We start from the raw sequence: 16,666 nt of genomic DNA on the forward strand, positions 1-16,666 counted from the left end.
TCTCTCTCTCTCTCTCTCTCTCTCTCTCTCCACTGCCCACAGACAAAATTGCAACGCTTTTAGGCTAACAGTAGTAACAAGAGCGCTGGAACGTGGCTCAGAATTCTACAATTCTGTTATCACAGTGTAGAATTCTGTGATCACAGTGTAGAATTCTGTGGTTCAGGGTGAAAGCTACACTAGTTGGCCTAGGCTATAACGGTTAACACACACCGGGTGAGAATAGCCTAAAGGCTCTCCTGCTCTATTCTCACCCGGGGTGAGAATAGAGGTGTCGCCTTCTCTGCCATTATTTGCCCCTCAGCTTGTGCCTCATGATCGCACCCTCCTGATCTCTAGAATCTAGATTATCTAGATATCAAGATCTAGATTCTAGACCTCTTGCCTCTCATTCTAAAGTCAAATTAAACGAAGAAAACAGTCTCCCCTTTCACCGGAAGAGTTGTCAGTGCAACCAAAAAAGCATTCTTCTTAAATTTGAATTCTAATTTATTCAAAAACTTTGTAGTTTCAGTTTGATTTTTTTTCATACCAGTAGGATATAACTCTGTTTGCTAAATTCGCACGTTTGCGAAGAGGGCGCCACCGAATTTTGAGAACACTTTTTTAATTGGCTCAAAGAGAGGAGTGAACCTTCTTTTTATGTACGATCATTGTCTATATGAGAATGATATTAGATTATTGTCTTGGAGAAAAATGCGAAAACCTGATCCTGTCTATGTTTGGGACCTATATACATGAGACCAGGGCTCAGTGAGTTCATGTCAGTGGTTGTCTCTTTCAGGCCCGCATGTTCAGTGCAGCAGCAGCGCAAGCAGAGTCCACATCATCAGTAGATAGAGAACCTCGGGTATGTATGGCATAGCTTTCTTTCTCTGTACAATGCAAGCATTAGGCTATCTAGCCTACTGTAAACCCCCCCCACAGATTAAAATTTTTTTGGGGGGAGTCAGGGGGGCATTGCCTTCCACCATGTTACATTCTGTGATATCTAGGAAGTGAATAGATGTCCTTCACAAGGAGGCTGACAAAAGCCTGGATCCCCTTGTCATGTGAAATCTTTGCCAATCACCATTAAATCTTGATCAGTACGCAACTCGTTTATGAAGATAGTCAACATAAAAAAACGTGTTGATGAAAAGTAATTCTTGAATATTTTTATACATAATGGTTGCTGCGGATTATAGTTTATGAAAATGGGAGCAAAACTGGGTTACCAAGATTGCTTTGGGAAGCCATGGCACAGATTTTTCTAGCCAGGATGGAATGCTATTATACGTCTTTTAAATGCAGTTGAAACTGTCTGAGACAGCCACCCATTGTTGAGGACAATAAGCGGCCCTTTTATGCAGGTGGTCATCTTATATAGTGTCATAATGTAAAAAAAAAAACTCACAGAGGGGAAATGGGAAGTGGCTGTTTGTACAGGTGATTGTCTGTACAGGTGGGCATTAAAACAGGTTCGACTCTATTGAATTGAGTCTCTGTTTGAATATATAGTGCAGTTAATTACACATTGAATATATAGTGCAGTTAATTACACATTGATAGGGATTGTAAGCTGTATGTGACACTGTATTAGTGAAGTTTATAATTTATGCAAGCTTTTTTTCAATATTCACTTTTGTTTTACTTGTTTGCAGATATGAAAATATATTTTTGGGGGAGAGTCCCAGCTGCACCATAACAGTGTAGAGTGCAGGGTTTTTCAGATATCTTTATGATAAGTTTTTAAAATCTTTTATATTTTTTTAAGATAAATTAATCCCTTCGTTGCCTTAAATGATGTACCTGGTACGTCATGAAAATGCATAATTTTTAGTGCTGTGCCGTACCATGTACAATATGGAAGTTGACTAAATTTGCAGCTCCTGGTTGCCAGTATGTATGATGTTACTTGTACGTCACACTAATAACCTGGCTCTAATTTTTATGTACATAGTTTTAGTCACAAGGGGGGGGGGGGGGGGTGTTAGTTTCGCACTCAGGAATTGAAGACACGCATATTGGTACTAAATTTGCTAGTTTTACTTTACTGCTAGGCTCAGAATTGATCAATAAACAGAGATCTAGGCTTGCAGGCGGCCGCATGCTTTCGTAAAATATAAACATCTAAATGACTTTAAAAAGGCAAATAAATTCACTTTTCGACATAGATTTGCAGTTTATTCGAAATACGAGTAAGATGGGAGGATATAGAAAATAACAAAAGTGAGAAAAGTGACTCAATTGAAGACCCAGTGTCCGAAATATATCACAGGTGTGCTAGATCCAGACCACGCATCCATTAACACTGAGACATTTGGCTGATGTCCTGGGTAACCTGCTCAGCTGAAAATCAGTGCTGACAGTTGGAACGCATACCCGTGGCAACGAAAGGGTTTGTGCAAAACTAAGTGTAAGTCTTGTGTCATATCTATTGCCATGCTCCACAGGCATACATCAAGAAACTCAACAATGGGCTGCTGGTTGGAACCATTGAGACTCCAAGCCCTGTAGCAAGACTTGCTGTTGTTGCTAATGCTGGATCCAGATTCGAGACTGGGGAAAATTTGGGAATTTCGCATGTGCTCCGTCATACTACACAGCTTGTAAGTTGAATATAGCAAATAAACGAATGATTTGTAGAGTTATCAGTAAGAAATTACATTGTGTCGTTCTGTTTGAGCTGATTGATGACACTAGACTCTTATTGATAAGTTCAAATTGTCCCTGAAGAATTTTTAGTTTATTTGCTTATACAAGTCCTCACATAGGTTATGTTTGGGAATAAAAGTGTGTAAAACAGTGAACCTGCTTGTACCGAAATGGGAATTAGGAGACCAAAATAGCTTGCTATTGGTGTAGATTCAAACAGAAAAGTTTCAGTCTTTGTAGCTCATTAATCAAGAGACACAGTTCTTGCCTTTCATGACTGGTTTGGTTTTCGGGTTGGGGAGGATTAGGTGATGGATATTTTTTTCACATCTCTGATCATGTGGTTTCAAATAATTTTTTCACTCCTCTGATCACATGATCTCAAAGTCAGTCTGATCGAGTAACCCACTGTATCTTGTGACTATTTCGACCCTGATTTGACACCATTTGATCGCTTTGCCTGCTGACATTTTCTGTCCAGGCTGTGAGGGGTTCAACCTGATAATTACACACATACGGGTTCACATATTTTCTGCAAGTTGGAATTGAATTCCTACGTTTCAGGTATAAGATGAAGAGCGCAACCACTACATAACAGATGCTGATGGACTAGGACTGAAAGTTTTAGGGGCCTAAGCCGCCTTGTGAACCTTGTACATATTAAAGGTTAAAGTCACTTGACAGTTGAAGGTTCATAAAGATCTAGCCCTGTGCCAGGACAATATGCTAACTTGATCTTTTCATTAGACTGCAGAGGCTGTGGTCACTTTAGTTCTTTCTGAATACATATGTGTCTTATAAACTGTATTTTAATTGCAATAGAAAGAGAAGAAAAATAATGGAAATTTACTCATGCTTTTTAAATTTTTTTTTACAGAGGACTGAAAACATGTCAAGCTTGGGCATCACAAGAGCAGCTCAGCAACTTGGAAGTGATATAACGTAAGAAGTAACTCAAATGTTGTATAAATTGTACTAGGTCAACATTAGAGCTTGATGTAATGGTACTGTGTGCCTAATTATGACTCCTGCATGCCAGTCTCAAGTTACACTTTGAAATTTTAGAGTTTCTGCAGTTTTGGGTTATGTATATATATGACCCTCCCGTCAAAATCAGTCGTATGAAGGAAATTTCAAAATTTAGTTAACATAATTTCCAAAATCTATCACCACTTCCCTTCAATTTGGAGAAAAAAATGAAGTGAATAAGACAATATTTGACGAAAATATGTAACTTTTAAGTATGCAAGGTGCAGAAACACGAAAAGGAGAAAACTGGCTCCAACGTTGAGCAACATGTTTCCATAGCAATGGGGGTCTTAGAATTGAGATAGAGACTTGAAATTTGGCAGTTATCTTGGCTAGGCCACTACAAGGTAACACACAGAAGTGGAAAACTATTCATTCGCAGAAAAAAATCTTATGGACAAAACAAAATTTTAACGAGAATGATCTCGTCAAATGTAACAACGGGTTAGCATTGTAGGCCCTACTAGGTACCACAAGCTAAATTTTCAAAGGAGCTGTTTGTCAAATTTATCTGTTCCATTGAAAGGCCTATGTCTCCTGTGAATGTTGGTACCATACTTTTACCTCTCAGTCAATTTTTAAGAAAATGACAGCTGTTTTTATATAATATATAATCAAATATTGCTATATTCGCTAACTGGCTGCAACTCCATGTTTGACAAATAATAAAAGAGTACCAAGTGCTTCAAACATCTCCACATTAACAGAGTAATCACTATAACGTAGAAATGGAATCTAATTTTTTTTCAAGACTGTTGGATCATAACAAATTAGTATTTTATTGCCTCAAACATGATGATCTGTCGTTATTTTGATAAAACACAGAGCGCTGTCCTGGCCAGCGGCAAGCAAGACGGCTCTTCTGTAGTATATGCAAAATAATTCTAAGCCGATGACTTTATTCTAATAGATTAAGAACTGCTCTTTCTATTAGTTCCTTTTTTGAGTCGGTATTTTACATCATTCATGTTTGAATTTATCTTTGAAAACTTGTACACTTTTTTAAAGGCTTTCTATTTAAATATCAAAGGCCAAAAATATACCACGGGAAGCCCAGTTCAAAACTCTAAAGCCAATGAAAAGACGGTATTTAATCATCACTCTTTCTTTAAAGCATTCGAATGCATGGATGTCAATTTAGGAACCGGCAGATCTCGCATTCTGACCGCAAGGGGCTTTGCTTTCCATGGCGGTTCTCTAGCTCCACATACAGGAAAAAACAAACAAATTATGCTATTGTAACAAAAAAAAAAATAAAGCTTAACATTTTCAAGGTGTACAGCATTTGGTGTGCTATAGCGAAGAAGCAAAGAAAAAGCGATCTGAATTACCTCAATGTCACCGAAACCACGCGCTCGGTAGTCCGCGAGTCCTTACGCTTCCTAAATATACGTTTGCAATAGCACTATAAGCACACAAGTGCACACACACATACACACACGTACTCGAACATACACGCACACATGCACATAGATCGTTTCGGTTGCCTCTTGGTAAGGAGTCCACCTTGGGAGATCTAGAGGAGCATCTATCTTTAACTCTCACCAGTTCATGCAGTACTATATCATATAAATATGATGGCTGGTGATGTGGTATTTTGCCCATAAAATACATTTACTTTTATAAAGAAAGATTTTATTAGGGATTTTTATGAAATAAAAACACTAAATAGACTAAAAAATATAAAATAGGTATAAAAATTGATGGTTTTATTATACAATGTTCGCTCTGAAATTTCCTGTTTCAAGGGCCATAACTGAGAATTTGTTGAATGTACAAGAACGGCCCTCATTTCTTTATTTTTCAGCAGAATGAGTTGTCTTTTACACATTACATGCAGAATTGGATGTAGTTTTCTCATGAAGTTAATGTAAACTCAAAATTGTTTTAAAAAAATTTTCTTCTTTGTGATTGTTGGGGCAGTCCGATTTCTGTTTCTGCATCTATTTTTAGTAACACGAAAAATATGCCACACCTCAAGAGAGCTTGACAAATATGAAATCTATTGGTTAGGTCTGAAGACCATCTAATTCCCTTTCTGTTGGTATATGATATGTCTATCTGGTACAGATAGATTATTGCAGGAGACTTGAGAGCAAAAAGTCATGATATGAAAATTTCTAGAATCAAGGGCAGTAACTAAGAATTTATGTACTAGAATAGCTCTCATTTCTTTATTTTCCAACAGAATGGTGTATCTTTGACACATACTATGCAGAAGTGAATGCACTTTTACATGAAATAATTGTAAACTCTGAATTCTCAAACACCTATTTTCCCTTCTTTGTGACTGTTGGAAAAGTGTTTCTGTTTTTGTTTCTTTTTTTTAGTAACAAGAAAAACAGGTCCCACTTCAAGGCAGCTTGACAAAAAATGAAATCTATTGGTTAAGTCTGAAAGACCATCCAATTCCCTTTCCATTGATATATAATACTAGCTGGGCCCCCTTTCGATAAAAGGAATGATTGGCGGTGCCTATACGTTCTTATACTAACCGTTCTCTGACCGTCTAGGTCGGTGCTTTAATATCAACTAAAAGTAATTGGCCTACTATATTTACACTCTACTGGAATGGGGCAATAAATCTTGAGAGATGCAAAAAACTATAAGGTCTAGATCTATACTCTCAAAACAAAACGCGCCTCGCGAAATATCACTTCTGGATTTTCTAAAATTACAGAGACAGAAGCGTCGGCCTACAAAAGTTATCGGCGAAATAAAGAAATTTAGCTTTTTGCAGCAAAACTGTCTCAAAACGGAAAAAACCAAGGGCGCCATGCTCTGGAGAACATTTTAAAGAATTTTTTGGCGAAAACCGCATGTCGATCGATGCAGCCATTAAAAAGCGTTTTGAATAGCAAAATTCGGCCACCGCAAATAGATAATAGATGCCTATCTGGTGTAGATACATTATTGCATGAGGCTTGAGGGTATGGAGGACCCCTGAAACATAAATGAAAAAGCCAAAATAGGCAAAACTGCTGGGAGTTAACCCCCCCCACCCCCACTTAAACACAATAAAAACGAACTTGTAAAGTCAGCAGAAGTGTAAAACTGAAAGATCAATAGCCCATAACCGAGCTATCAGGGCACGCCTACACAGTCAGCTGTTTGCGTAAACAAGCTTGAAGTGGGCTAGGAGTTACCGTACCCCGTTTAACCAATCAGAGCCCTCAGCCGTTCATAGTGACGCTAAATTGTTTATATTTCAGACCATTCATGCTTGAAAAGGTGTCTAAATCTAAAAATAGGGGCGTTGAAGCAATGTGGCCATGAGGTAATGGTTCTATAAACAATCTCACAGCTACACACCAGCAGGTCAAGTGTTCGAAAGATTTTGAGGTCCAAATTCCTGCATCTTTTCTCCCAAGCTCCCAACAAACCACACACACACCTTTAAAATAAATAAGAAATAAAATAGTTATAGTCGACTTTAGTTGTTTATTTTGATCTTAAATGAAGCAGAAGACATTAAACTTTCAATAGATCAAAAAAACAAAAAATTCATGAAAAGTCACTTTTTAGCCTTTCGAACCTCCTAGCGTCAAATAACACATTGTGTCTAATGACTGATTATGACGGGGCGGACACATATTTGATGCCAAATGTGATGTTGTGATGGCCTCTTTTAATGGCAGCATTCTTCAAGTAAGCAGTAAAAGTGAACTTTCGTATGTAAAGGATTACAAGTTTTGCGTACGCTAGAACTGCTATCGTTTTATTTGAGTCAAGTAAAACCCAGCTGTCTCCTGGGTTTATCTTCGATCAAGCGTTTATTAGGAAATAGGATTTTTGCTAAATGGAACTCTCCGTAAGATCTTAATCTTACAAGTCAAGATCATCTATCATTCTATAATCCTGCTTTTCTCTATACGTCGTCAAACAAGTCAAACCAGCATGCGAGTTTACTAAAATGGTCTCTCCTAGCTGTCACTCTATTGCCATTGGCTGTGTAGAACCCAGTGGTTGTGACGGTAGTTATATTGGAGGGGTAGGGGTGTAGGAGTTGATCTCACTCACATGTTGAGTCTTTAGTTGTAATACTGCTTAGTGAGAGCATCACTTCAAGGGGTGGGGGAGCACAGTTACCCTGTCAGCTGGTCAACACTTTGCTATGTGATGGTCAGAATCGGACTTGATCTAATGATCTCTACTTTTACGGCATCTGATTAGTCTTGTTTTGTTCACACATCATCTTGCTTCAACAGATTGGGAGGGAATGGGGTTTAAAAGAAGTGTAACTTTTCAAACAGATTTATGACTTTTCTCTTTGGACCAACACTTTGTCTTTATTTAAGTAAGGGATTATTCTGACTTAGTTCATGGGTTGTTCTTTTCTCCAATGGGACCGAAGTCATGTTCACCAAAATTCTGTTGTTTTTTTGGTCCTTATTCCTGACCACTGGGATCTTTGTAGAAATGCGTTCTACCCTTGTGTAAATGCTGAGTTTTATGGTTTATGTTTTGTGCCTATAGAATGTTTTGTTTTGCTTTGTTTTTCTAGCGCTGAAGGCACCCGCGAATATATCTACTACAAGAGCAACGTGACAAGGAACTGTGCGTAAGTTGTCTTTATGTCATAATGTTTTTGTTGGCTTCAGGAGTCTGGCTTGGTGGAGATTGATTTTAGATACTGTGATAAGACGGCAGTGCCAATGGAGCTCGTGTATGCAACAAAATTTTGGTCCTTGTTTGCGAGTGTATTTTTGGGCCGGATCGAAACGTAGGTGACTTACTTTTTCAGACTCGGTCGACTCTATTTCTGGACCAATATGAATGAAACTTGGCAACCAATCAGAAAATAGGGCAAACATGATAAGTGGATGTTGAAGTTAGTTTTCATAAATTAACCTATATTTTTGGTGTCAGAAACACTTTCGTATCGGGTATTCTGTATACTATAAGAAGTTTGATTTTTTTAATGCCAAGAAGGTAAGAGATCTTTCTTTCTTCTATGGTGTCCTAAAATTTGCAAGTTCTATGTAAAGAAGTTGTTTGTGGGTGGTTGGCGGGTGCTCTGGTGTGGTTTGCTTCTTCTTTCCTATCAAACGTCTATCGTCCTGATCTCTCCTCCTTCTATTTTGTGTTTGTTCCTCTCTTGTAACACCTCTAATCTTCGGCACTTATATGACCTTATTGTGTTGCAAGTGCCGTAAAACTCTTTACTAAAACTAAAACTAAAGAAGTTGTTTGGAATTTATCATAAATGTACCATTACTCCCCAGTCCAAAGTGGCTTTGCATGGAGACCGGCCATTTTTCCTGCACTCCCTCTGCAAATATATGTGACTGACAAGTCCCCGCCTGATTATTCCAAGCCCTTTCATTGGTTACTTGAAATAGGGCAATGACGGGCGCGCGCATCCGGTTGTTTATCTCTCTGATCCACTGTAACATCGTAATGGGGGTGCTCATGTCTCAACGTAAAAAAGAAAGCTTTTTTATTGTACAGCATGTTAGATTGAATTGAATTATATTTTAAGGTTGGCATGGTCTAAAGTTATCAAAGAAAATTTTGCCATTTTTTAGTCACGCTGCCAACATATTCTTAAAGATCCCATGATGTGACAGGATGCTATAAATAAAATTCTCTCATTGCAACACCTCTATTTCTCAAAATCGTAATATGTACATGGAAATTTTAATTATAACAAAATTACTACAAAATTGTTGGTAAATGACTGCAGAACGGATTTCGCCACCCAAAAACACATTGGGTAGCCAAGTTTCTTTCAAACACTCCAATTAATTTTGGAGATGTCGTCAATTTTCTTACAGAATTTGCTGTTACGTGGTTCACTTTTTGAGAGTATTTTCCTATACGTGGGTCATCCATGTTTTGCTGCACTTTACAACCCCATAACTTAAAAAATTTATGAACCGATTCTTCAAATTGAAAAAGCATAATGCTTAGAATAGAAAACCTGTTAATGCAAACTGCAATGTCAATAGCTGCCTGAAGGTGACTAGATTCAATACCTCCATTCTATGGCAAATTTTTTTCTTGATTTTTCTGTCTTATCTACTTTCCAATGCTTTTACATGCTGATGTTAATTTTTTCCCAGCAAATGCATTTAGATTTCTGACATTCAGGACAGGGTGTCTGCAAAGTGGTAAAGTCGGAAAGGCCGTAAATGGTAGTAAATGCACCGTGAAGGTAGTAAACATTTGGTAAATAGTCGTAAATTCAACCTGCGTACGGAGTGATGAAGCCAGCAAGACTTCATTGAACCCTAGCCGCGGTACATGACTCCGTTTTTGCCGGTCGCGATTGTGATATAATATTATTCGTTCACCTTTTCCCCGTCCGAGAGTACGTTTCACGCGAAAAGGCGGCAGGCGAAAGTGTGTGTGACACCGAGGCTCGACCAGGAAAATCAAATTTACTTTCGCTTTCAGAAATTTGCCGGTGATGGACTGATAACTAATGCAACATTTGTGACATGCAGGTTGTGCAGTATAGATATTATATTATTATCTGAACGCTGTGCCGCCGCGCGAATAAAATGTAATCAGTACTCGGACTCGTCTCTGTGCTGTCAGTTGTGGGGGTGGGGAGAAAAGAAAGTACAAGCGTCGTCTGATTTTTAGATGTCGGGCTCGCCAATCGTGACCGGTCAGTGAACCTGCGCGAGTGAGCACCCGTTTGTTGTTTGGGTCGCCAAAGTTCATTCAAAGTCTGAGCGTTGCGAAGTATAGGCCAAGGACTATGGAATGGGATAGGGGATTATTATTTTTTTTTTAAAGATGCACTCGGGGATAGGGGGGGGGCTGAAGGCAACACAAGAGGACAAAAACTTTGGATGGGTGATAGTAAATTATAACAATATTGTAGCTTTCTGTTCAAGGCTGGTAGATTTTCAGTGTCACTGCATCGTGCCCTCCCACAGTTCTTGCAACTGTCTCACTGCATGGGTCTACTAGAGCCATTCAAGTTTTTGAGTTTGAGCAATAATTTTTGCTTTTCATGGTCATAATATTATGAGTCATGACACCCAGATTGTTCTTGACAGTCGGAATTCTTGTTCAAGGCCCTTCTGAACGCTCAAAGCAGGATTCATTTTTTAATATATAATAATGAGAGAAAAATGTATAACACTCTGAAATACTTAGGCGAAGTCAAACAAGACCCCAGTGCGACACTGACATGTTGTTGACTGGGTGTATTTTACGTATGTGTGTGTGTTGTTATGTAACATGCCCCTGGAAAATTGAGAAGCCAGTTTGGCAGTCACCCTGTGTGCACACATTAGGTCTAAATCTAACCCCCCCCCCCCAAACCAGTGCTACTGACTGAAGCGTATTTATGCCATTCCAAAGGGGGGGGGGGGGATATTAACATGCTGTTATGCTCAGTAGAATTGTAAGTATGGGCTGATTTTTCTATGTCATGCTCATACTGTGGGGGAACAACATAGGGGGAACTGCTGCTTTTTCTTTCCTCATCCTTACTATTGTCATTTTCCTCTACTTCTTTTGTATGTTTGTCACTCTTGTGACCCACTATTTCCGGGGTGCCTTGATAGTCGAAGCAGAATTTGTGCTGTTGAGGTTAGAGAGGTGAGCAGAATAAGCTTGATTGCCCGTTTGGATTTTTCTGTTGACATCCACCCCTTGTCATATGACCTTATTCAGTTGCTAGCGCTGTAAAAACATTACTAAGACAAAAACTAAATCTAGCGGCGAGCAAGCTTGCGATCGTCTGTCTGTCCTCCATTTTGTTGACTGGATGTTGTTGCGCGTTATTTTCGTTCCATATATTATGTAATGATATATGATAGTGATGGCGCAAATGAACTCCCTTTTTCGAGCTGGTGTGGGGCTTGATTTGCTGGGAAGTAAATTTTTTTTCCAGGTAGTAAATTTTTTCAGCAAATATTGCTGGACATCCTGCAGGAATTGTATTGTTGTTCTGTTGTCTTTTCTTCTGTTAGTGGTAAGGTTGTTGAGATTCTTCGTGAGATCAGCACTAAGCACTCCTTCAAGCCATGGGAGGTGGATGATCTGCAGGCTGACCCTGATGGCCTCAAGCTGGACCTTGCTTTGTTGAAGACACAACCTCAAGTCCGTGAGTCTCTTTTCAATTCTTTGAAATGTGCAGGGTCCCCACAGGGTTGGGAAATCGGGAAAAAGTTGGGAATTTTGAGATGGGTCGGGAGGTCGGGAAAGGATATAGGGCCTGTGTAATGTGTAGCTATCTAGACTGTATGGTTGATGAATCCTGAAGAGGAAACGTAATTGAACCGCTGTGGAAAAGAAAAAAAAAAAAGAACTTAAACAACCGTCTTGACAGGTTCGCCCTCGTGACCGGTCAATGAACCTGTGAGTACCGGCGGTCTGAGCGCTGTGAAGTATAGGACTCCTTTATAAGATACACACGTGGAAGGGGATGGGGGGGCTGAAGGCAACGTTAGAGGACAAAAACTGAACTTGGAAGCACATTTTTAGCATTTTGATAACTACTTTAGAGCTCTCTGCAAAGCGCGCGTTGGTGCAGGCCTTGTGTGGAATCGGGATCCGTCATGCTTTGTTATTCAACTAAAGTGTTCGCGTTTCATTGGATGGGGTGATTGTAATTTATATCTATATTTTAGCTTTCTGTTCAAGATTGGCAGATTTTCAGTGTCACTGCATCTTGTGCCCCCCCCCCCCCCCCCCCCCCCCCCCCAGTTCTTGCACCTCTCACACTGAATAGGTGTACTTGAGCCATTCTAGTTATTACTAATATTACTCTTCTTTGAGTTGCAGCAATGGTTTTTGTCTTCATGTTTATTATATGAATCATGACATCCAGACTGGTTATTGACAGTCGATATTCTAGTTCTAGGTCTTTTCTCAGGCTCAAAACAGGATTCATTTTTTATATAGGGCCTATAGTTTGTTATGTTGGCTAATATGATGAGGGGAAAATATAAATAAGTAAGAACAGACTGAAATACCAAAGTCTCTCAAGATCCCAGTGCCACACTGACATGTTGTTGACTGGATATAATGTACCTACATGTGTGTGTGTGTGTGTGTGTGTGTGTGTGTGTGTGTGTGTGTGTGTGTGTGTGTGTGTGTGTGTATTCACAAACATATACATTGTACATGTATTATATTGGATATAAATGGAGCACACGCTTTCATTGTTATGTAACGTGTTCCTGGAAAATGGATGAGGCCTCTCCCTTGGAAAATTGAGAAGCTGGGTTGGCAGTCACTCAGTATTATAGTCATCTATTGTTTGAAGACTATACTGCAAAATGTACATTTGCATTCATTTATAGACATTTTGACTTTTTATCATTGATAGATGGGCTTTTTGGGGGATCATTCTTGACGCGCAGCGGTCTGATTTTTCCCTCGAATTGGGGTCTTGAAAAAAATTTGGGGGTCTTGAAAAATTTTTCCAGGATTTGGTGGGAACCCTGAATGTGTCTTTGTGTACTGTTTACCTCCTGCTAAGAAAGTTTTGTCTGCTTATGTCTGTTTTTAAGGAGTGTTTATATATGCACCAATTTGGGTATAATTACTTTCTCCAAGCAAAAATAGACAGCACTTTGTATTGGGATGTGTGTTCCGTTGGAACGATTACTCTCCTGGGATGTAGAGGATTTGCTGTTTTAGGGGCTATGGAAAGTTTTCCTCCTTTTATTTCTTTCACTCTCTTCCTCTGTTGTCGTCTCCTGTGTGTTGTCGTATATTTTCAAGACTGCATTTTACCCTGGACTCTTGAACAGAAATCTGTCAGAAGTACATATTTTTCTAGTTGAGAGTATGCAATGTAGTCTTTATTTAACAGTCACTCTGAATGACCAGCTACTCATTGAATCCACACTCTGTACTGGTTTTGTACCGGTGGTAATATACACTTGTTTTTTTAAGCCCTTTGTTGTTATAATTACTGGTTCTGACATTGTAGAATGTATTCTGTTTTCATAATTTTCTTCTGTTTGTCCATTAGAGTTGTTTGTACTTGTTACTTGTCTTGGACCTAGTAAAGGTTTTGCTGACAGTGAGAAGACAGATTTTGTTTATAGTTTGTGCTTGTATAATATGTATGAAAAATCTTAAGAAAATATTTGTAAGCATGGAAAATGTTTTAATATAAAAATTGACCTTGTTTAGATATTAATTTGTTTCTAATGTCAGTGTGAGAAATTATTCCTTTCATTGGAATATTCAAAACAGACCATCTGATTGTAGTTTAAAAAATCTTGGATGTGTATTTTTAATCTGAGGATGACTTCATTTAATCAGGACATCATATCTTTTTTTCGAGGATTTTGTTGTTGTTGCTGTTGTAATCTTGGTTTTTCTCCCCCCTTGTGTGCCTGCTAACTTTTCGTCGTGACATATGTTCCCAGGAGTGGTAGAGCTGCTTCACTCTGCTGCCTTCAGGGACACCCTGGGAAGGTCACTTTATGCCCCGGACTTCTCCATCGGCAAGTTCAATTCTGAGCAGGTATATATAGTGGGAATTTGGTTTCTTTGTTTTTTGTATATACAGTAGTCTCCCCCTAAGATCCCATTGCTTACGATCCCGGTTCGCTTAAGATCCCACTGTCTTAAGAAAACAGAATTTTTGCAATACAAAAGTCACCCCTAAGATCCTGCTCTGATACACTGTGAAAGTCTACATTCGGCTAAGATACCGCATTTCAGATCAGAATTTACAGAACAAAAACCTGGGCGGGCACAGTCGATCAACCAAGGGTGAAAAGCTGAGATCATTGAACTGCCTGTCACATCAAAGATCAGCCACTGTCGTGAATGTGATCACATAAGCATGGTAAAACTTGATGAAATGGTACAATGTTTTCCCCAGACTGAGGTGTGAACTGACCGACACGTTTGTTTCCCCCAAAAATCACACTTGCATCTGAGCTCTCCACCTAAACTTACATCACACATTGGGTGTGTAGGCTCTACAAGTTCGCTTTAGGCAGGATCACGTTGAACTTTGAACTCTTCCCTGACCATGGCAATAGTTGTCTCTACTCCCGAATTTGCGACACAGACTGAATTTTAATTGGTGGGGTCACAACATAATGATGCGTAACGACAAAGGCAGGGGAACTCTGTGAGAGATGGAAAGCTATAAATTTTGGACAATTAAAGGGGAGGGGCAACTGGGTAAGCGCAGCCCTTGAGACTCACGATAGGATAATAAGTGAAAATGGCATGCCTCATGCCACTGTGATTGATCATCAAGCTTGACCACTCTTTGCTCGCTGTATGTCATATACCCACCCAGGCGTCACATCAGTTCATTTTGAGTGAAGGGAGACCATTTTACCTGTTAAGGGCCTTTACATGGGTCACCGTAGATTCTTCTCTTGGTGCGTCGACAAAGATACCCTTCACCTAAGATCCCACCTTCTCCTTGGTCCCGAGCTCCTGGATCTTAGGCGGAGATTGCTGTATTGTTTTTATAATTTTAGGTTGAAAATCTTCCAAGATTTATTGTCTGTCGCTTTGTTCTTTAGTCTGATTTCAATGTGACATAGAAAGATACTGTTTTGTATTTTTATTCAGTTGTATTTTAAAATTTATTGTGTATGTGTTTAATAGCCCTCTTGTTGTACACCCTGAGTCATTTTGTCCTTTGCAAATTATTTTTCTTCTATCTACTTTATGCTCTGTGAATTTTATTTTCAAAATATTTAATAGTTTGGTTTTTGTAAAAGCCATAATGGACTTCTGCTTTAGCATAAAGAAGGGTCACTTCAATATGCATTTTGAACTTTAGAGAAATTTGAGGAGTCATGTGATTAAAAAAATTTTTTTAAATGGATGCTGTATCTTGAATTGAAGAGACTTATGTTTTTGTCGAACGCTTATAATTTATGTTGTGAACAATGTCATGAAAGTAACAATATCACAAACTGCTTCTTCTTTACTTATGTGGTCATTGCAGCTGTTGCACTATGCCAAGTCTAACTTTGGAGTCGGTCGTCTTGCTCTTGTGGGAGTTGGCATTGACAGCAGTGAACTTGAGGCTCTGGGAGAACAGTTCGAACCATATGCCTCCACCGGTGCCCCTGCTCAACCAGCCGTCTACTATGGCGGTAAGCTTTTGCTTGTTTTTTTCTTTGTCCTGTATGTTTTTACAAAACTGACTCTGTTTATGTTTGATAACTAGATTTGATTTTTCAGCTTAAAATATTGTTAACTTCTCCAAGATACTAAGATGATAACAGGGAGGTTTAAACAATTTTTGTTGTTGTTCAGTATTATCCGTTAGTGGTTGGCTAATATAATAAATTTGTTCCTTAGTTTATTATTTCCAATAGAATTCCTGGAAACTCAGTCTTCAGAGGGGGCTCTCGTGGTCTAGAAGTTAAGGTGTTGACCTCTCATTCAAAGGTCCCGGGTTCGAATCCGGGTAGCGACCGAAAAATGTTCTTCTCTTAAATTGTCTCCTTTCACCTCCTTTCCTGTTCTCTAGCAATGTTCTGTTGTCTGCTTTCATTTCCACTTTCTGCCCCCACCCCCTCACCTCCTTTGCCCCCTCCTCTGGGCTCCTGACTCTTTCTGCAGCCTTTCTACTGCTACTCCTTGGCTCCTCCTAACTGCTGTCTTTCTGCAATACCCCTGATCTTCTGGTAGGAAAGATCTACACCTAGCCTTCTCGGACAAGGGCGAAAAATCTCGGAGGGCCTGTGTGCAAGTTGTGCACATTAAAGATCCCTTGGTGGTCTAAAATCGATAAGAGTAGGCTTCGGCCGCCACCTGGGCAAAAATCAAAATTTCCTACCAACTGAAAATATTAGGTGTGTCCCGCCCGCTCTTATGACCTTATGCAGTTGGGAGCGCCGTAAAACACTTTACAAAAACAAACAATCTTCAGACAACTGGTCTTTCTTCATTTCTGAGTATATTTGCTGGTTTACTTGTTCTTTGGGATTTAACTGGATCTGTAGAAAACTTGGATGAGAGTACCATAGTAAGACATGCTCACTTTCAGTATCTCACCCAAGCTCTGTTATGTCATTGTACAAACTGGTTTTTTATT

General features: G+C 39.2%; 1 protein-coding gene across 2 annotated transcripts in view; it reads left to right on the plus strand.

Moving 5' to 3' along the window:
• The window catches only part of LOC101852386 (cytochrome b-c1 complex subunit 2, mitochondrial), a 33,535-nt gene that overhangs the window by 5,646 nt on the left and 11,223 nt on the right, over nucleotides 1-16,666 (plus strand). For both annotated transcript variants that reach the window (XM_005092285.3, XM_005092286.3), the window contains exons 2-8: nucleotides 785-850; nucleotides 2,436-2,591; nucleotides 3,515-3,579; nucleotides 8,171-8,227; nucleotides 11,601-11,734; nucleotides 14,016-14,113; nucleotides 15,569-15,719. In XM_005092285.3, coding sequence (XP_005092342.1) covers nucleotides 785-850; nucleotides 2,436-2,591; nucleotides 3,515-3,579; nucleotides 8,171-8,227; nucleotides 11,601-11,734; nucleotides 14,016-14,113; nucleotides 15,569-15,719 — 727 coding nt within the window. The remainder of the gene's footprint in view (nucleotides 1-784; nucleotides 851-2,435; nucleotides 2,592-3,514; nucleotides 3,580-8,170; nucleotides 8,228-11,600; nucleotides 11,735-14,015; nucleotides 14,114-15,568; nucleotides 15,720-16,666) is intronic.

The sequence above is a fragment of the Aplysia californica genome, unplaced genomic scaffold, assembly GCF_000002075.1.
Source record: "Aplysia californica isolate F4 #8 unplaced genomic scaffold, AplCal3.0 scaffold00043, whole genome shotgun sequence".
In the NCBI taxonomy this organism is placed as follows: domain Eukaryota; kingdom Metazoa; phylum Mollusca; class Gastropoda; order Aplysiida; family Aplysiidae; genus Aplysia; species Aplysia californica.